The 22,353-nt window shown below is 38.0% G+C and overlaps 1 protein-coding gene across 6 annotated transcripts in view; it reads right to left on the bottom strand.

Moving 5' to 3' along the window:
- Positions 1–20,690, bottom strand: part of LOC145674980 (putative Na(+)/H(+) antiporter nhx-9) — a 148,893-nt gene extending 128,203 nt beyond the window's left edge. For all 6 annotated transcript variants that reach the window (XM_081745308.1, XM_081745307.1, XM_081745306.1 and 3 more), the window contains exons 1-2: positions 20,431–20,690; positions 1,022–1,218 (exon numbers count right to left, since the gene is read on the bottom strand). In XM_081745308.1, the coding sequence (XP_081601434.1) occupies positions 1,022–1,218; positions 20,431–20,686 (453 nt within the window). In that variant the 5' untranslated portion in view covers positions 20,687–20,690. The remainder of the gene's footprint in view (positions 1–1,021; positions 1,219–20,430) is intronic.
- Between the last annotated feature and the right edge of the window lie 1,663 nt (positions 20,691–22,353).

A 22,353-nucleotide genomic window follows, 5' to 3' on the forward strand; every position in this document is an offset into this window, starting at 1 on the left:
GTCCCACAGTTATACCGGTTAGGCTAAAGGAGACGGTGATGATGAGAAATTAATGAAATGAAGAAAATGGGAGGAAACGGCAGAATATCGAGAAAATCCACGCATACGCTGTTTGTCCACCACAAAGCTTACTTGGCGCGAGCTGGGATCGAACCAAGGACCCCATGCACAAGAGGTGAACGCTCTAGCACTGCTGGGGATATAATGTGAGGTACCGATCCGGCATTTGCCTGGTGTGAATGAAGAAACCCACAGGAAAAGCCTCACAAGATGGCTGCCTCGAAAAAAAAACTATTTACACTTTTTAGATCAAATGTTCCTAACGAGAATCGAGCCCGGGACTGATCACACCACAAGCGTATAGCGCACAGTGTTTTGACAGGTTACACACTCCTACTGTAGAAGATATTACGACTTCCAGTCACATTCCCCTATCCCATTCCCTTACCTAATCTATACTACTACACCTCAACAGAAACTGTCTTTGCTTATTCCACCTCACTTAACTTCAAAATAGCTATTATTCAGAGGCGCACTCACAGAAGGGTCCATCGGGTCCGGACCCCCCCCCCCCCCAAAAAAAAAAATCTAACATACATTTGTATACTTTCTCAATAAAACCATACTTCTTTACAGGGAAATAATTGATGTAGCACGAAAGTTTGATCTTACAGTTCATCTGTACTCTTTCTCTTATACAACAATTTTTTTTTTCTGAAAACATATGTGAAAGTGTTTTACAATTACTTATCGTCTTTCGGGGTGCAGAATAATATCCCTTCAATACTAGATAGACCTAGTGGCTTGTGATACTGAAAACTCCGCCCCCAAAGCCTGGATTCCTTCCAATAAAAAATTCTGGGTGTGTGCCTGCTACTATTGGCCTCTCATCAACTCAGGGTAAAACATTAAAATAAAAACTGGATAGCAGACAGGAGTTTACTTAAAAATCTAATAGTTTTGATTAAATTCTCATAGTTGACAGACCACTCCAAAAGTCATATCATATGTTTGTACTTACGACAGTGACTGCATCGTTGAGTAAAGATTCTCCGAAGACGACGATGTAGAGAATTTCATTGACGTGGATTTCCTCAAACACTGCCAACACTGCCACAGGATCCACAGCAGAGATCAAAGAGGAGAACAGCAACATTTCAAGCAACGGACATTCCACGGAGAAGAGACCACTCTGCCCAACGGCCCACAAAGAGATTCCTACAAACAAAAATAACACATCAACATCAAAGAGTTTTCTAAACTACGTGCAAAGAACACATCTTTTTTTTATTTCAGTAACATGTTAAACTAAAAAAGAAACAAAGAAAATCAAGAATTTACAGTCTGAATACGTATGAGACAGGCCTAAGTGCGAATGCGTTAAAAAGCAGAAGAACTTAAAAGTGTTATCGTACACTTTTTAAAATTGCGATCACTTAATTGCCCAATGGTTAATGCACATGGTTTATGTGTGTGCTCCAGAGTTCGACTTCCGATGAAGGGTATTTTTATCAGATAAAAACACGAATAGCTTTGAGTTCTACCTCAAAAGGAACAAGGCACGTAGCCAAGGGGACGGAATATCCCCAGATTCGAAACCAGAAATGAGAAAAAATTAAGGAAGGATAAAACAAAAAGAAGAATCAGAGTGTTTTACCAGTGGTGCCCATCCCCCCTTATGTCTATGACGCACCCCCCCAATTGTCTATCCGTAGGTGTTCTTCCATGAAAAAATCTTCTTTTCGATTAATTTTACCCCCCCTCATGAAACATATTTATATAGATTTTAACCCCCCCCCAAATATTTCAATGACGCAGTTTGCGTCATAGCCCCCCCTTGTGGGCACCCCTGGTTTTACTGTGTGTTCCAAATGACAAGTTATATAAGCAGTAGCCAATGATACGCAAACTTCAGCACAGCGTTGTTGGCATGTACCCTTCTCATTGTTTCCTCTCGACTCCAGCCTTACGAGGAACGCATTAGCCGAATTACTTGAAATACATAGTGGCGAATGAGCGGAATATCCTGAACAAGTCAGAGAATTTGAAATTTCTAGAGAAGATACGGAATTCTCAGAATTTCTGCTACTAGTGAGGGAAATTTCAAACTTTCGAAAACATAGTGCTGTTCTGTAATAGTGCGATCATAATTTTTCGTCGTCGCTTCTCTGCAGTATCAAATATGTTATTTTAGAAACAGTTTTCTACTGCTCCTTTAACTTGTCATTTGGAACAGACAGTAGTTGACGGAATAATAAAAACAAAGAGTTATGTGGAAAGAAAGTTCTGTTAACATTTGATTCAACAGAGAAAGGAACGCAGATATACCTATTATAAAATATTTTACAATACATGTACTTTTTATAACAGTTGCGGTTATAATGAAAGGATAATTAGTATATTTGAAAGAACAGAGGAAGGAACGTAGATATTGTAAAATCTTTTTCAGTATGTTTTAATATTTTTTAAATCGAGATTTCTTCATAGTCTGTAACTAAAGTACTTGCATATCCTCATTTTATTATCCTAACAAACAAATATAAGTTGGCTGTAAAACATTTAGATTGATCGAGACCCTGGTGTAATAACCACAGTATTTCATGTCCTTCCTTCCCCTCATTACGAAATCCTGGCTAGACCAACCAATATATGTTACCAGTAAAATGGTTTAGAATGACCGAGCCCACTGTATTATAACCATAGTATTTTATGTCACGGACCCCCATTACGAAATCCTGGCTACGTGCCTAAGGGGAGGCAGGAGTGCAGTTGTCGATTACTATTATAATAAATAAGTTGAAATGCCCGGTCTTCGCATGGGGAGAACGAATTTATGGGAAATATTAGAATCCCCTCGTGGGAGACCCGGGTTCGATTTCCGGCGGGAGTTCATGTGGTTCGGATTCCACGTTAAACAGTAGGTCCACGTCTCATATAGCCTCGCTGCTGAACGGGACGTTAAGCCCCAAATCAACAACATTCTCCTCCTTAGAACATTTATTTCAATGAAATTGTAATAATCACACTACAGAAGATAATCTGCTTTTGGCATAAATATTAAAAACATTTTATCCTCACAGAATACGTCTTTAATCAAATTGATACGATTAAAAAATCCAGCTTAAAAGTGGATACTATTTATCTTCCAAAAAGTCAATTCAAACGGGTCACATGTATTTCCGACCTAGAGAACTATGAATTCGATACAAATTTCGTCATTTATGACATTTTATTTTCACCTCCCCACCCTACCTTTTGAAAATGGGAATGAGCTTGAAATGAAACGGCATTGAGAGGGCCACTGTCCATTTCAATGACACCAATAACTCTGGATTCGACCACTAGTATTGGTCATTTTCAATTATTTATACATGTCATAAATTTACCCTTCCCAGATGTTAATGGGGGCTGAACTTCAACTTAAATGGCATCTGGAGTACTATTTCTTATCTAAGCGACCCCGAAAACTATGGATTCGACACTGATATCGGTAATTCCTTATCATTTTATGTCTCCCCTTCCCACTTCCCCCTAGGAATGTTCAAGGAATCTTGCCACCACTGGAGGCTAAACTGCTATTTAAACGGCATCAGAACTGTCACCAATTATCTTAGCAATTGAGGAGTTTGATGCAATAAGGGCGTAAGTCTGAAACATGCAGTTGGAGGAAAACGGTGTTGAAAATTTAAGTAGTTTTTTTTTTTTTTTTTTTTTTACATAAAACAAAGTAATATGCAGTATTTTATTCTGATATTGAATTGAAATGGAATCAGGAGGCTAAACAAGCACGGCAAAAGCCACAAATGCGTTTGATCCAAAAAGGGCGTAAACTCGTTTAAGCCCTTATTACGTCAAGCCCCTCAATTCTGGAAACTAATGATTCGACACTAATATTGGTCCTTTTGGATATTTTTACATGTCAGTATTTAACCGTCTCCCCTTCGGTGCTAATCAGACCTTAAATCGATCTTATCACGGCATCGGTAGTATCACTATTTATCAGAGCGATCTCGAAACTATGGATTCAACACTAATATCGGTCGTTTCCGATGATTTTATGTCTCCTCCTCCACTCCCCATAGGAGTGCTGAAAGGTCTTACCGCAACTGGGAACTGAACTTGAAACTAAAGGGCACCAAAACTATAACCAATCAACTTAAATACCCCGAAATCTATAGATTCTACATTAATATCGATCATTTTCAATTATCTTTACATGTCACCATCCCCTCTTAGGAGTACAAATGGGGGCTGAACTTGGATTTAAACGGTATCAGAGGTGTCACTGTTAATCTCAGTGACTCCGGACACTACGCATTCGACACTCATGTTGGGAGTTTTCGATCATTTTCATGTATCATCCCTCCTATTCTTCCTACGTGTGCTAGGAAATTTCACCCTCACTGAAATTTGAAAGGGTATTTAAACTGTCACTAATTAGCTCATCGGCCCCAAAAGCTATGGACTCGACACTAATATCGGTTAATTTCGATCATTTTATATCTCCCCCTCCCCGTGGAGGTGCTACAGGGGGTCTTACAGGGGGTTTTGCAGACTGTAAATAATATGTGTACCAAATTTGGTCAAAATATCTCCTGGCTTTCCAGGGTTAAGCTGAAACACATACATTTTTATATACAGTATTTAAAGATTACAGCTTTTTAAATGTTTACCTTTTTAACTTCCTTCATGACCCACCTCTGAGCAAGTCTTAACGTGGGATCTGAGCCACACGCACTACTAGTACAGATTAAAGCAGGCTTTCAGTATCAAACACAAAAATGAAAGATTTCCATCGTGGTCAAGTGGCCGTGTCTGATGTGCACTGTACTGTTTATTCTACCTATATATTAGAAACAGTTAAATTATGAGTAAACCAAATATACAGTGGGACTAGCTACTTGCCTCAAATATAGAACCGAGTACTGATTCGGATCCCATTTAAAATAGTAGCTTCCGCTTCGTATAGTCTCGGTGGTAAAAAGGATTGTTAAACATCAAACCACCTATGAAAATGCCAAACAGCTTTGCTTTAGCAGCAACATTGTAGAAGGAACCTCATCTGCCACTGAACTTAAAAATATCTGTTTTACAATATGCAGCCTAAATTTCGCATAAAAATATTCTGTGTTTTATTATTATTATTATTATTATTATTATTATTATTATTATTATTATTATTATTATTATTATTATTATTATTATTATTATTATTATTAATGTTCGTGGCGAGATGTGCGTAACGTGTGCTCAATGGGGTATGTATATTCATGAAAAGTGCTCTGGCGATGAGAAAGAAGCTTTTTCCCGGCCACATGTATTCCTGAATATGGAAGTTTTCATTGAGGAATTAAGGGTACCGCTGGTTGCATGGTAGCCTAACATGATACCCTGTGGTGCCCCCCCCCCCCTCATGTCCATGACGCACCCCCCTCAATTGTCTATCCGTAGGTGTTCTTCCATGACAAAAATCTTTTCGATTAATTTTTACACCCCCTCAAACATATTTATATAGATTTTTACTCCCCTCAAATATTTCAATGACGCAGTTTGCGTCATGGCCTCCCTTTGTAGGCACCCCTGTGATACTCATCAAACATGTGTAGAATGAGCCTTCAGCAGACAGCACCGATCGCTCGTCGACTCGCCTACAAGTAAGGTGTCGCGCAACTCCTTGGGAACACACATGACGACATGGAGAAGCTCTAATTGCTGCACATGCAAGCAAAGGGACATGGAATAATTGTAAGAGACCGCAGGAAACTGATTTTGATGTGGACTCAATGTCCGAAGAACAAGTTCTAACCCTTATCTTATGCCCCTGTTGCAACCGAAAGATATAGGTATCTACTTCCGGTTTCAGTAATTCGTAGTTGGGAAAACTAAACTAGTTCCAGAATGCTAAACGAAACTCACTTGCCGTACTCTGAAAAAATTTGGAACGTGAGTTTATTCTACCTAGAAACATTAAATTATGTGTAAACCAAATATACAGTACATATAAATATTCATGAATTTAATGAAACAGTTAAAACAAGTGACTTTCCTCTCACAATGTGAAATTACGGTGGAACACAATACCATGGAAATTCAATATACAAACTTGACGTAGCATATCTATAACTACTGGTTGCAATAGGTTAATAAGATCAAAGATAGAACTTGGTCCTCTAACGCTGAATCCCATTAAAAGCTATTACTCGCTATGTCCTACTATTTTCGTCCTACGGTGATAAAGGTTGAAATCGTAAATCATTGATTTGAAAGAACCACTTTCAGATTTAATAAATGGTTAAGGGAGAAAATAGAACCTACTCTTGACAAGCTGAATCGACTACAAAAACTACATCTTGATATTTCTTACCGTTTTTGTTCTACGGAAATCAGTATTGAAACCGGACGTAGTAGTAAATTTCTACCACTTTCGGTTTTGATAGCAGGTGGGACCTGTTACTGAGAGTTTTCTTCCGGTCACTGTTCCTCTTCACCGATGTGGTTTTACCGTAAGTTTTGTAGGCCTTTTAACTTGCATATTGTCCCTCGAAACACACTCAATATGCTTAACACTTTAGTCACGCTTGCACATGTAACAGGGCACTCTCAATTTGCTCTCTTTTAAAATCAGAAAGTTCGTTCATTTTGCACTATCACCGTCTCCTCAGTTCATTGCATAAGGCCGTTCTGGCGCTTTTTACGTAATGCGGAGTTTCCGTTACACACGACTCGATTAGTGCTGCGGTTGTCACCTGACAATTACCAACATATATATCTGTCGCTCCTCCAACTACACATGTTCCTACTAATTTCATGAGGATATGCATATGTATATCTTTGCCTTAGGAGCCGTTTCATATATATAAAAACAGTGGAATAGAGGCATATAAACAATGAATTGTTTCCAGTATTACAGTAAGTCTACATATGTTTGATGTACGTGTAAAACATACTTTGAGCATATAATTTACCATGTGTAATAAAGAACCATGAATGGTAAGCATGTGTGTGTATACAGCTTTATACGTATCAACAGACGAACGTCTGTTGTAATGAATATTCAATAAATAAATAAATAAATAAATAAATAAATAAATAAATCAGTTCAATGAATTCAAACTTCTGTCAAAATGTTTTCTATTTTGGAACTCACTCAGAGAGTTGCACATCAAGCCCACTGCTCTTATGTTTGTCATTAATCTTTATCTCTTTTTAGGACGCAAAATAAGATCATATTTTTCTTATTGTCCCATACACTTTCCACACCAAGGCAACTAGAATGAACGAATCTAAAAATAAGTAAGTAAGGACATCACCCGCTCTGTTAATAGCAGAATGTCATAGGCTCAGTTGTTACATAAATCTGTCTATTTTTTCTTGACTCTTGTCTTCGCAGATTTTGGCCTTAGCTCAAGGGATATAGGAGCCAAAATTTCCAACTTTACATATACCGTACATAGAAATCAACCATAATAAAAAAAATACAGAAGCAATTCTTAATTTTTCTTGTTTTAACACATCTGAAGAATATATCTGTACATGATGGTGGCCTGACCTATACATGCTTTCATCTATCATCTTAAGTAGAGCGTCGTTATAAATGTCGCTAAGATGCCAAAATATATACACGTAAAATATCACAGGAAATAAGAATTGGCATGATTTCCTTAGGATTTTAGCCTAACCAAAGATTCATCAAATGCTCATGAGCACTTTTCGAGAAAATCGAAGAAAAAGATTATTTTGTAGACCTAACAAGTAGCAGTATTAGATTCTCCCATTTGCTACCCAAACAATTGAGTAGGATCAATGAATATGTGAAGATAGAAAATACTTAAGTTTATAGTCTTGTCGAATACAAAATCATTTAGTTCTTCGGATAGACTACTATTATGTATCCTGATTATTATACTATTCCGTTAAACTCAACAGCACTGCAGGTAGTCCATCAAGCAAGAATGAAATCCTTAATTACTCTTATAGAAACACATAGGGAACGCATTTTTTATTGTTCATATTCTGGGATGAACTGGATGGGTCAAGTCCACCTACGAAATCTAATCCCAGATTTTGACCCCTCTACATCCAGGTCAAAATAAATGGTGATCCTGATCCATTAAGTCGTTTTCAGATTTTGTATCCCGCACGGACACGCGGACATACAGTAAATTTATAAAGCAGTCCTTAAGAATTGATGCTCTACGAGAACCAAACCAGATATTGTAAAGTTCTGCTTTATGCACATATAAGGTAGAGCAACTATACTCGGGAAAATCCCTTTCTCCCATTAACAGTTTTATTACAAAATTTCGTTCCAAAAAGTATGATACAAAATAAGTACAAATCCTCTAATATTTAGGTTAAAATAGGTTTCCCGAGGAACTGATGGCCTCGGTAAGGAGCCCTCACAAAGCAAGCTAAGTGAGGAATGATAGGACCCGACAACGCTCCACTGCAAGCTAAGCGGGGTAGGGGTAACCACGAAGCTCCATTGCAAGCAGAGAGAGGAAAGGAGACCTTAGAGCTCCACTGCAAGCTAAGGGGAATGACTTGACTGGCGAGAGACTGATACTAGTTGTTGTGATTTTCCTGGTTTTATAGCTGTTCCATTGTAGTAGCACTGTTGGTGTTCCTGTCGTCTGCCTCTGTAGTAGTTCATTGTAGGAACGTACATGGTAGTTACTTGTAAATATGAGCACGTGTTGGCTGTTTGTAAACAGAACCATGCTCGGGATTTTACAATACAAAACAGACGCTGAAGTATACTACAAAGACCACAGTGCATAGTATGGTTAATTACAAGGCTTAGTCATAAGTCTTGCAATACTCTGGTATAGAACATATCTGCATTTATTGCACTACAATGAAAGCAGGGTAACATTCAGAATATAGCCCCTCTTGTTGTACTATCTAGAGTCGCTTTCCTGCCTGTTGCTCTATTCCATGTCGATATCACGTCTTATCGTTAGAAGCAAAGAAGTCAGTTACTGTTGCAGGGCCGTGCCGTGGAAAGGGGGCTAGCGGGGCGACGGCCCCGGGCGCCGAAGTAATGGGGGCGAAAAAATCGGGAGAAAAAGGGGCAGAAGAAAGGAAAAATTACTTGGAATATATGTATGGGGGCGCCGTCGTATACTCTCGCCTCGGGCGCTGATTTTCCACGGCACGGCTCTTCACTATTGTTTCTACATCTTGTTGATTGGTGAGGTATTGTAATTTCAGGGCACTGATGATTTCAGAAAATTTTCTCTTGAGGGGAAGGGGGTTTCAATATACTGGGAGTGAAAAGCAGAATTACGAAAATACTGGGAATTTACATTGAGCACGATAGGACATATATGGTCCAAGGGAAAATTTCCCCCCGGCCATCCCCTGAAATCATCAATGTTTTGAAAATTCTCATTTTAAGAACAGAAATTTATAGTGTTTTGTGACATTGAAACCGACTTTATCTGTTATTTGTGATCTCAACACGGGAAAAAGGCTCATCAGTTGAAACGGATTTTGGAACGTACTTAGTACTTCTGTCAAACTGGCTTTTATAATGGCAGATTGATTAAAGGGTGAGTCGTAAATGGGTAGGAGAGCTGAAAAACTTGTGTCTAAAACAAATTATCTTACAGGTTTTTATCATTACATTTTCACTGACAAGTGTATTTTACGAGAAGAAGGTGTTCAAATAAACCTATTGTCCGCGTGTGAAGAACAGGTATTTCACCTAGTATGTCATAAATTAATGCTAGTATTTCATAAGCTGCTTTCATCTTATAAAACTAGGACTGCAAACACTGTGTTCTTGCCAACTGCTGTGGCTGTTATGTGCAGCATTTCGCGGCACTTTCTATGTATAATATCCCAACAACTCCTTACCTCATTAAGTTACTGCACATTGCTAAAGTAACAGATCCTCTTGATGAGGAAACAGTTTCTAGTTAATTAGCGATGACTTTTCTCTACATAACCCTCAACTATGGTTCTTAACTATTCCCTGTTTGTCACATGTCTTCCCAACTACAGAGGATAGAAGCTGGACATCCTACCCCAGGGTGTCTACCGGTCACGAAAGTCACGAAATCAGAAAACGGCCAATGAAAAAGTAACAAAATTTAGCTTTTGGCTCAGTTTTTTTTAATCTGTACAAATACAAGTAGAGGCTGGAATTTTTTTTCTATAAAACGTCAAAATTCACCATCAGAAATGTCTGTAGTCATCTTAATGCTACCAAATTGCAAGCAAAGCACGCTTCTATTGCATGCATGAAAATTCGGCTTAATTGGCACTCAAATTCGTTATTCAGATTGTTCTTCAGCTGGCATCATTAAGCAGTGGCGATGCAAATCGTACCGCATCGCATCGCCAAAACCACATACGCTTCTAACCAGTTTATTCAACTGTAAGAAGGCACCAAGTTTTTATCGCTCCAGGGAACAATCTTTGAAAGTAAAGATACGATAAAGATAAGTGCTGAAAAATATAGATACTGTTGTTAGGTTTCGAATGTTACGAAATTTAACGGTTTGGTAAAGAGAAAGTCACGAAATTTCATTTTGAAATTTTAGTAGACACCCTGTGCCCATGTTCAACTACCTTACTAACCACTACTAATTATCTTTGAGCAGAAAACAAGATACCAGACACGGGACCCTCGTATTTATTGAGATGATTATATGCGCAATATCCATCTCTCTTTGTTTATATAAAGTGTCAAAGTTTTAAGTTCGAGATAATTGGTTTCTGCGTGTAATAGGCATTATCCGTAACAAACTAATTGCACTTGAAGTATATTTATGTTATCTTCTGCTTCTCACACCATACGATAAATTTTTGTCCCTGGACGAGTTTTTCCGGTTGGAATACATGCATCTACCTCATTCGACATCATTAACTCATTAGTATGATTACGTAATTTGCAAAACATATAATTTCACTAATATTTATTGACTGGCTAAAGTTATATAGAAGCTATATTTAAAAATCTGAAACACAAGGATAGATTTTTTAAAAAAATATCTGGACATTTACTGATACACGAAGGATAAAGTAAGGAAGATGATTTTATTGTTTTTGCATCCTAAGTATATAGAACCCTACAACAAAGATGCAGTTTATTTGATTTGTAATATTGTGTCCATGAGCCTTGTAATATTTGCACAAAGTATTTGTAAGTAAGTATAATCATCCAGTAGCCGAGTTAGAGAGATATGAGTCGGCATGGAAGGGATATGGTGGCTCCATATTACAGCCACTCTCCTCTGGTGTCAGGGATTTCTGGTTCGGTCCTTGGCAACGTAAGTTTCTAGTACACAGTGTAAGACAATCTTCCAATTCAATATAAAATTGAAACTGACAAGGTTTGTGACTTTTTAAACCTTGAACCAACCGACCGATTTCGATCAAATTTTCCACATAGATGAGGTTCGCATAGCATAGTTTTTTGTTTTTTCGCTTTGACGATAGAACTTAGGGGAGGGGGGAGATATATAAAAATAAATAAAACTTAATTCTTGAACCACCAGACGGATCTCGATCAAATTTGCCACATAGATGAGGTTCCGGTCTGGGATGTTATCATTTAACTTTGACAGTGCAACTTTGGGGAGGGGAGGAGGAGGGGAAGGTATATAAAAATGATCGAAAATGATTTATATTAGGGCCGAATCCATAGTTTTCGGGATCGCTGAAACGAACAGTGACACTTCCAATGCTGTTTTTAAATCCAGATTCACCCCTTTATGTCCAAAATGGAACCTATTCTCCCCATGCGAGGAACAGGTATTCTACTAGTATATATACAGGGTTGTTATAAATTCCTTGCTATAAAACAAATCTTATAACTATTTTTTTTTCAAATAATGATATTGCAGTGAAATAAATGTTATGATCTTTATTGAGACTTACATTTTGTATTATCATTCATAGATACACCCCAATATCATCGCTATACCTCCAGCTGGGCTTCGTTTACATCCATACATTTCTGCAATCTCCGGCGAAATCCATGAATGCTATTCCGTCTGGCGTCGTCACAAATGTCATGCATCATTTCACTAATCTTAGCTTTCTGGTCCTGCAAGTCCTTTGGTTTTCCCGCTTACACCTGTCTTAAAGTGACATCATAACCAAAAAATTACAGGGTGACAAATCGGGAGACCTGGCGGGCCAAGAGGTGGGGCCTCTGCGCCCAATTCACGTGCCAGGGAGCTCACGGTCAAGGGGTCCCTTCAGGACGACTTGTGCAAAATGTTGGGGGGAGGGGATTGCGTCTTACTGGCAGTGGATGCGATCCTTGATTCCCAACCTAACCAATTCGGGCATTAGGAAATTTGTAAGGATTTGAAGGTATGCCTCCTCAGTCACAGTGTTTTCGCCGAAGAAAAACGGGCCTACGAGGTGATACATTGATACAGCACACCACATATTCACTTTCGGGTTGTCTCCTTCGTGCGTTTTATAGTCATGAGAGTTTTCAGTTTCCACATAAGACAGTTGTGGCTATTTACTCTCCCTGAAACATGGAAAGTTGCCTCATTTGAGAATAAGTAACTGCAGTTCTCTGTCATCTTCTAGTCGTTTCAGCATCAGTTCACAGAACTCCAGTCTCATGTCTTGATCATCATCTGTCAATTCATGCACAAATTTAATCTTGTACAGTTTGGCTTTCAAATGTTCACGCATTATCTTGCGCGTTGTTGACTGAGGGATTCCCAACTCCAGCGACAGCCGTGGAATTGATTTTCTTAGGCTAGTTTTAGACAAGAGCATTTATCGTAGCATTTCTCGTAGCAAAAATCGTATCATCGATATCCTACCGTGTAAAGCAGCAAATGCTATAGCATTTTCCATGCCATGGCATATCCTATGGCATTTCTTGTCGATAGAATCTGCTCTATTTCGTAGCATTTTCCCCAGCATTTCTGCTCCGATTGCAGCGCCGTGGTGTATTAAAAGGAAGCAAAAGATTTTGTCAGATATCCATGCTTTTTGTTTTGTGTGGGAAATTGAATTGTAGTAAAGAAAAATGAGTTGGAGTAGGGATACTATTATTATGTTGATTAAAAAATATGAGGAACATCCTTGTTTGTACAAAGTTAAAAGTGCAGTTTCACTATACGGATCCACACAGAAATTCATTTTTAAAAAATACTTTTCGTTTCATTTTTTGTGCCTTCAGCAATCATTTCTGAGGTGTGCTCTTGCATTCTCCGGTGCAGGTTCACTTTAACAGGTGGCAACGTGTAGTTTTACTATACGGATCCATAGTATAAGTAGTAGTAGTAGTAGTAGTAGTAAGTAGTAGTTGTAGGAGAAGGAGTAGGAGGAGTAAGTAGTAGTAAGAGTAAAAGTAGGAGTACTTAGTAATAGTAACAGTAGCAGTAGGTGTAGTAATAGTAAGAGTAGTAGTAGTAGCAGTAGTTGGAATAGAAGTAGGAGTAGGAACGGGTAGTAGTAGTAGTCGTTGGAATAGGAGTAGTAGTAGTCGTTGGAATAGGAGTAGTAGTAGTAGTAGTAGTAGTAGTAGTAGTAGTAGTGGGAACGGGTTAGAAGCCCCGAAGGGGTTGATTGGGTTCTGTTCTCGATACAAAATGGGGAAATTACAGACTTTCCAAAATTTTATGGCAGCTTATTGAATATTACGTGCATTTCAGATTCGACTTTAATTTCTATATTTCCACGTAAATACGCATCTCAGATGTAAGTGCACATCATATTTCCATTACTTACGCACTACTCTATTAAAATATTAGAAATTTCTTCTGTAAATTTTAAAATCTATGGATCTGTATAGTATAACTACACCGTTAAAAGTCCTTTGTATCATAATAAGCATATGCGGAAAAGGGCTTTAGAAGAAATAGTGACTGAAATATCTGTTTTTAGTTTTGGAGCCATAATTGCGCTCTTCTCCAGTGATTTGTTTGCTACGTCACGACAAAATGCTTATCAAAATGCTATCGTGTAAAAGCACAATATACTTTTGATGCCATAGAATATTATACGAGATTTTTGGCAGCACATCTGTTACGAGAAATGGTACGATAAATGCTTTCGTCTAAAACTAACCTTAGACTTCTCTCCAGGCTGTCGGCAACCCTTCTCACAGTCGTTGGGCTCACTATGGCCAACCACTTCTTTGCATATCACAAACACTCCCGGTAGCCAGAAACCTGCTCTGCCAACTCTTTATACTCCTGGCATCAGAAGGTACATTTTTGTACACTCGTCTAAAATTTCGCTGCATCAACACACTTTATTTCAGTTCTGTATACCAATACACACACACACACACACACACACACACACACACACACACACACACACTGTGCTTTCTCTTGTACCGTCGCCATTTTCATGACCTTTGTTGTCACCAGCGTTGCGTTATTGTGATAGTGTAGCCAACCCAAAATTTTCGTTCATCGCACAATTTAAAATGCATTGCATTGCAACATAATTATTTCCAAAAAGTTATAAGTGTTTGTTTATAGCAATGACTTATAACAGTCCTGTACATAGTTTTACGTACAACGGTCCCGTTCATAGTTTTATGTAGTTTCCTGTACAAGCTTAAGTTTTCCTACTTTCTATGCGTGGTTAAGGTTTGTGTAAAGGGACAAGTTTTGCCGATAGATGTCACTACAGTCTTCATCTCTCTCTCGTGTATTTTTTACCTTCCACGAAAATTCACGATTTCTCTTACAAATTTCAACGTAGAGACTTCAAATTTTTAGAGAAGGAACTTCATAACCTATGGAAGGCAACAATCCGTGTCGATTTTTTTATTTAGAATTTTTTTCATTGTTGAAATGGCTTGATTGCTGAAATGAATATCCAAAACTTTAACAATATAACTGTTTCAAAGGTGGGGGGGACAGTAGGTACGGCATGACGCCACGCCATTCCCCCTGCCTGTCTCTGCCCATTGTAATTTTTTAGAAACTGGGGGGGGGACGCCGTACATATTTTTTCGAGGTGGGAGGACGACATCTCCCCGCGTTCCCTCTCACTTTTACCCCTGCTTTCACTGCATTTTATAGAAGCACTAGTTTTAAAACTTTATTTACAGTTATTACTTCGAAACCTTTATAGTAAATCCTTATTTCCGTATGTGCTATATGAATCTCGATCCCTTGTGCGATCTCTTAGAAAGAAGGCGACTGAGTTTTACCCTAATATTTTATCAAATGACTATGACATAGTAGCATTAATACAAACCTGGTTAAATAACAGTTTTTTTATCATGAGTTTTTTTATATTCGGTATTCGGTTTATCGGAAAGATAGAGATATTGCATGCAATAAAACACGTGACGGGATGCGTGCTACTGGCATTTAAGAACATTGAAGTGATTCAGGTTATCTATACCGATCTGAACATGGATGGTATTGTTGTGAAAGTAAAAATTAATTTAAAGGCTGTTTACATTTGCGTTGTGTATATTAAACCGGACTCCAGTATCTCTAAATATGATTACTTCTTTCAATTTATTGAAGGCAATTGTGAAGTAGGCAGCACTATTTTCATAGTGGGGGATATGAACTATTCTCAAATTAATGGAACGCAATTTTTCTTTTCTTAACTTGACAGGCAAATATCAACATTTATATAATTTTCTATTGTACTATGACCTAACACCCCTTAATAATAGGAAGACCGTTGGACTTCGTACTCTCTAACCTTGACAATGTTACTGTAGAAAGAGAGCCGCATCCTCTTGTAAAAGAGGAATGCACCATTCGTGTCTTCTCATAAATATATTGTGTAAATTGTCAACAAAATCGAAATCCCATAAAAAATATTTTAGGTTTCAACTTTCGAAAGGGAATTTTTTTGCAACTTTACAATGATCTACATGAAATTAACTGGCTAAGCCTGGGAACTTACAGAGATGCAAATAGAACGGTGGACCAATTTTACGAAATAATTTATGACACTTTTCGCAGAAGTACAGAGGTTGTTCAGCCCACGTTTGGCCGATTTCGTTCCTTTCCCCTCCCGGGCAGAATGGATCCATCCGACCTGGCTCGTGGCGTCCTGCCGTGTTGTGCAGTGGTTTCCTGGGAACGGAGTTGTTTTTCCGCGCGGACGACAATAACGCACAAAACAGGACCATTGTTATGAGTGTTGTGTTAAATTTGTTTCCAAGTGTGTGGGTTTCGGCTCTGTGACCAAAATGCCGCCCAAACTAAGCCGGTTTTGGGAAGGCTATGTTGCGGCTCTTTATGACGCCCACTTTAGTGTTTCTGTCATTAGAAAACAGTGCAAGAAGAATGGTTGCAACATCAGTTTAAGTGGAATAAAAAATGTTATTAAAAAGTACAAGGCAACGAAGCTCCACCATTTGGATCGCCAACGAAGTTGCCTAGGAAGCAGGAATGCACTAAGGCCACCTCCACCATGCAGAGGAAACTTCGCAAAATGGCAATGCAAGAAAATCCGCCAACACAAAGGTGTATGGCTAATCGTCTTGACGTGTCTTTGGGGACTGTGAGCCGGACGTTACACCATCAACTCAAGCTGGAAAAAGTCATGAAAGCTCGCAGCCATCTTCTCACGGATGCCCACCAAAAGGAACGAAAGTGTAACGCCCGGAAGCTGTACGAACGGCATTTGGCAAAAAATAAATAAATAAATAAATAAAAAATTGATGTACATCGTAACGCTCGATGAAGCATGGATTTACCTTTCCGACTGCGGCAAACCGAGAGCCATCATGTACCGAGAGAAAGGCGCTAAGAACTTCAGAAGGTGGGTCCGTGTCTGTAAAGAATCCTTCCCAAAAGGGTTCATGGTCGTTACTGGCTATTGTTACGGAAGTAAACTAAAGATTCGTAGGGTGGCAAAGAACTGCAAAATAAATTCGCAGTATTTTCAGGAGCAGATCATGCGGCCGATCTACGAGCATGAGATTCCAACAATGTACGGAAATGACGCCAATCTGGTGCGCATTCACATGGACAAGGTCTCATCACATACCTCACAATCGTCCCTCGCATTGTACAAGGAGATGGAGGAGGCAAGTGGTATACAGGTGACACCTTTCAATGAGGTACCTGCTAATCTCCATATGTAAGTCCTATGGACTATTATGGATTTGGATTGCTGAAGCGGACTTTGGGAAAATGGCGTGTGACAACTGTGGAAGGAGTTTGGAAAGCTGTGCAAAGGGAATGGGACAAGATTCCATTCTCAGTTCTTCAGAGAAGCCTATTACGTTGGAAATTACGCTGTCGGGCTATTGTTAGGAACCAAGGGAAACACATCGAGCCCTTACGGACCTGGCGCTTCTAAATTTTCTTCTAAATTTTTAGGTAAGTCGAAATTGGCCAAACGTAGACTGAACAACCTCTGTATTCCCTTGAAGAAAAGGTCCACAAATATTTTTCCATGTTGGTTTACAAGTAGTGTAATAGAAAAGATAAAAAAGAAATCGTACCATCGTGCTTTTTGGCTGAGGGGAAAGGGAAATTGTCAATACCATTACAATGAATTTTGTAAATTCTGGAAGGAAGTGAAACAGGAAATAGCAAGAGAGTATAAATTATTTATTTTAGAAACGGAAATTAGCATACAGAAAGATCCAAAACAATTTTGGAATTATATTAAGAGTAAAACGCGACATCTCTCTTCTGGACCATTGTTGTACCAGGGACGTAGCCTGAGCAAAAATGATGAGATTGCAAATGCTTTCGCACATCATTTTCAGTATGTATATCGACTAGCGTCGTTAACTGATGATACCGGTAGTGGTCGTTCATTTGGTGATAATATTGAAAATAACACTATGTTAGATTCTTTTTTTATATTGGAAATAACCCTAAAAGAAATTGAAGGGGCAATCAAAAAATTAAAATCTAATAAATCAATTGGAAATGACATTCCTCCATATATTGTTAAAGCATGTATTGATATTTTAAAATACCCTTTAAGTACCATATAATATTTAATTTTGGAATAAAAACTAATGTTCTTCCTGACAAATGGAAGCACACAATAGTTTGCCCAATTCCTAAATCGGGAAAGAGAAACAATATTGAAAACTTTCGTAATGTTGCAATTTTACTCGTGTTTGCTAAGATATTTGAAAGTGTCCTATATGTTCGAATACTAAATCACGTGCGCCCTGCAATCTCGGCATACCAACATGGGTTCTTACAGAGTAGATCGACAGTTACAAATTTAGGTATTATTACAGACTTCATAGCTTCTTCTTTGCACAACAATGGTCTAGTAGACGTTATATACACTGATTTCAGTAAGGCTTTTGACACTGTACGCCATCTTGTTTTACTACATAAATTAGCTTTATTTAACTTTAGTCCTGCCATGGTCAGTTTCTTTTCCTCTTATTTGCATAACCGTAAACAGTCCGTTCTCTATAAGGAATTTCTTTCTAAAGAAATAGACATGATTTCAGGAGTTCCGCAGGGATCAAACTTAGAGCCTCTTCACTTTTTACTTTTTATTAATGATCTCCCGTGTTGTATTACAAATTCAAAAAAAAACTATTGTTTGCAGATGATCTCAAAATATATGCAAAAATCAAAACACAAGAAGACTTATTTATTACAACAAGACCTAAATAATGTAATGAATTGGTGCAAAGTAAATAAACTTCAGATGAATGTAGATAAATGTGTGTCGGTGACGTTCAGTAGGAAAAGGTTTTCTTGCGAATATTCGTATTCCATTCGTGGGGCAAATTTAAACAAAACAAACTTAGTAAAAGATTTGGTAGTAATATTTGATCATAGGTTAACATTCAACCAACATGTAGATAAAATAACTAATGAAGCCTACAGGAACCTCGGATTCGTAATTCGAATGAGTAATGAACTTAGAAATGATATGACATTAAAGACTCTTTTCTTTTATTTTTTATTTTATTTATTTAACAATCACCAGATACAGCTCTGAGGCCATTTTATACTGGATGTCTAACAATAACAACAACAATGGAAAGGATTTGGGAAGGTATCGGCCAGGGCCTGTTTATTAGGTACCATCCCGGCATTTGCCTGGTAGGACTGAGGGAAACCTTAGAAAACCTCAGTCAGGATGGTCGGCAGCGGGATTCGAACCCACGACCTCCCGAATGCGAAGCCAACGCTCTACCACTTGAGATGTTAGGGCTAAATTAGAATATGCGTCAGTTATCTGGAATTCATACTTAAAACCTGAATGCGAGCAAGTTGAGCAATTACAAAATAAATTCTTGAGATATTTTATCTACAAAAAGACCGGTCTGTATCCAAAATTTGAGTACTATACCAATCTTATTGATAATTTTAAATTCAGGACGTTAGAACAAAGAAGACTAACTGACTTATTTTTTCTCTTTCGCCTTATTCAATATTTTTTAACTGTATTTTGCAAGCCAATAATATCTTTCTTATTACGAAAATATAAAAAAATCTCAGTTGTTGATATAGACGGGTTAAATTGAAAGTGGTATGAGCCACTTTTTCATGAAAATAAAATTCTTAGAACGAGACTCAAATATGTCAATCTGTTAAAAGAAAACGCATCTAAGAGCTTCATTCAATTGCCAGCAAATGCTAATGCAAGTTCTAGTGATAAATGAAAGGAGACAGAGGTTTTGTTACCGAATTTATCACAGATTCTGGAAAATAAAGAAAATGTGATTTCACCAATGGAACTTTCAGAGCCTGACATACTAAAAATAATACAAAACTTACCATTTTCCTTTTGCTTGTTTTTCGTAAGAGAAAGGAGATAATGAAATGCAACTTACCACAATCACACATGTTTTTCTACAACAGTAAATATGAACCTCAAGAATTTTCAATGTTCCCATCACAGAAATTACAGTGTTGCCAGAGTATCATTTACCACAAACAGCAACTAGAGGAACACACTCAACTGCATTTGATTACGTATCATGTTCTGTGAATTACTTTTTAAATAAAATTATTATTTAATTTTAATAACGGTTTGTTAAAAATCTTTGTTTATTACAAACTAAATACAACGATTATTGAAAAAGTAATTCACAGGATTCAAAGGCAACGTGATATGTAATCAAATGCAGTTGAATTCGGTCCTCTAGTCGATGCCTTAACTTAGTTTTTGGGAGAAATGTTATTGTGGTAACACTAATTTCTATCGTATTGTAACATGGAATATAGGAATAGTTTTATGTTGTTTTAAGACAGTCGAGAACTCCAGTAAATGGTGTAAAATAAGGTAAATTTTAAGCGATAAAGAATTGTGCATTTTTCATCTGGTCTGTAATCCAACTTTTTTTTAACAGAAGATACATTGGTAACTTGTGCGGTGGCGGCAAATACAGTGTCCCCGTACTAAAACTTCCATTTAACACAATGCTTCAACACGAGTGGCGGATACTGAGAGCTGCTCAGAAACAGAATGTAACCTCATAAAAACACTGTGCAAATAAAGAATAACTTAGACATTACTCACCAATGGTAAGCGTATTGAAAATGGTTCCAACTACGGCGAAAAGCAAGATGGTTCCTAAGTGGTCGAAGAACAGCCGATTAGGCATGAAATAACCAGCGTCTAAGATGATAGGAGGCAACATATAAAGGAAGAAGGTATTTGGCGTCAGAGGAGAGATATGGAAACTGGTCGTCTGGGATAAAAGAACGCCGATTACCACTCCAACCACGATGAGAAGACATGACTCTGGAAAGATATGGCTCAGCTTTGGTGTCATATGAAAACCTGTAATGAAAAAGGGGGAGAGAAAACGTTAACAATGTGGTGCAGTAAGATATTGCAATCAATACAAACTTTGCTAAATTTAATAATAATAATAAAAGAATATGTAATAGCGTTATTATTATTTATTATAGACAACCAACATTTCACTGCTAGTGTGCAAGTTGCATAGAAATTAGGATCAAATAAGTTACTGATTTCAAACGGGTATGGGTAGCCACGTAAATATCATCGTTACTCGTGAATATTGTAATGTCCTCTGCATATGACAACGGTCCACGTGCTCAACAACAAAGCAGACGACGGATGCAATCAATAAGCATGTGATCCGGAAAAGGACGAACGTCATCACCACCCCGAGGTTTTACGAGGATATATATATAAGAAGCCGCAACAACTTCGAGGGCATCAGACTGCTGTGGAACTGGAAACCTTACCTAACTTTTCTTGGCTCACTGGACCTTGGGAATTACCTGTACCTTACCCTCTCCTAGCTGCGTATGAGCCCTGAGAACTTAGCAGAATCTATTGACTTCGTCTGGGCTCTGCGAATTCCTACTTCTCTCTTAGCTGCGATTGGGCCATGAGAATTCCTACCATTGTCCTGAGTGCGTCTGGGCCCTAAGAGTACCGTAAGACGGGGTTACTTTGCACATCAGGGCTTACTTTGCACAAAATATGAAGAGTTTCACAGCCCTCTGAGGGCAAAACCATGAACAGTAAAGAGGAAGTTTCAACTGCCACCGTAAGATAGAACATCTAACTGTATTTTGGCTATAATGTTGGTGGTTAACATCAGTTTTAATTCCCGGGGGGGTCGTTGTTGTAGAGGCAATGGAAAGCAGTCACTGTAAAGGGCGACAAAATTTGAAAGATATCACCTACAAGAATTTCCGTCAAAGTTAAGTCAGTTTCGTAGAATACTACTGTGTATAATGGGACTTTGATGCAATTGTTGAAATTGAAATGTGAAACGTTTTAAAGTTCTAAAAAAAAGTAAAACTTGAAGAAGGCGGTTTCAGTCTCTAATCGGGGTTACATTGCACAGGTCAAAAGTACCTCTTAGACAGGAAATTATTACTACTATAACCTTCTGCATTCTAAATTTAGTTAAATTTCCTATTTAGGCACATGTCGGAATGAATTTCTTGTTGGAAAATAAATTATAAACAGTGGCGGATCCAGAAGAGCAGTTTGAGACGGGACGGGCTTCACTCACAAAGGCTTAGGTTTTTTTTTTTTTTTTTTTTTTTTTTTTTTTTTTTTTTTTTTTTTTTACAAATAACCCGATTTTTGGGGGGCTTGCAGCTTATACGCATAGGAATGACTAGCATTAGATTTTTTGAAAAAGAAATCATGCAATTTGAGTGGACTTTAGCCTGAAAGCCCCAAACCTCGTAAATCTTCCACTAATTACGGTTGGGATGATATTCTTGAACATAAGAAACAACCAAGGCAAATCAGTTCACGCGGATTTTTTTTTCTGTTCCTGAGTTGGCATTTGCTGGGACATATGCTAAACTATTAGAATGTGGTTCCTGTGCCGGTACCAGAAAATACATAATTGTCTTTACAAATATTGGTAATTCATACTAAGTATTGATATCAGTACCCTCATTCTAATATCAATATTTGAAAACTGTATGCAGTTTTGTGTATAAA

Source organism: Thermobia domestica, chromosome 18 (genome assembly GCF_964235325.1).
Source record: "Thermobia domestica chromosome 18, izTheDome1.hap1.1, whole genome shotgun sequence".
NCBI classification, from domain to species: Eukaryota; Metazoa; Arthropoda; class Insecta; order Zygentoma; family Lepismatidae; genus Thermobia; species Thermobia domestica.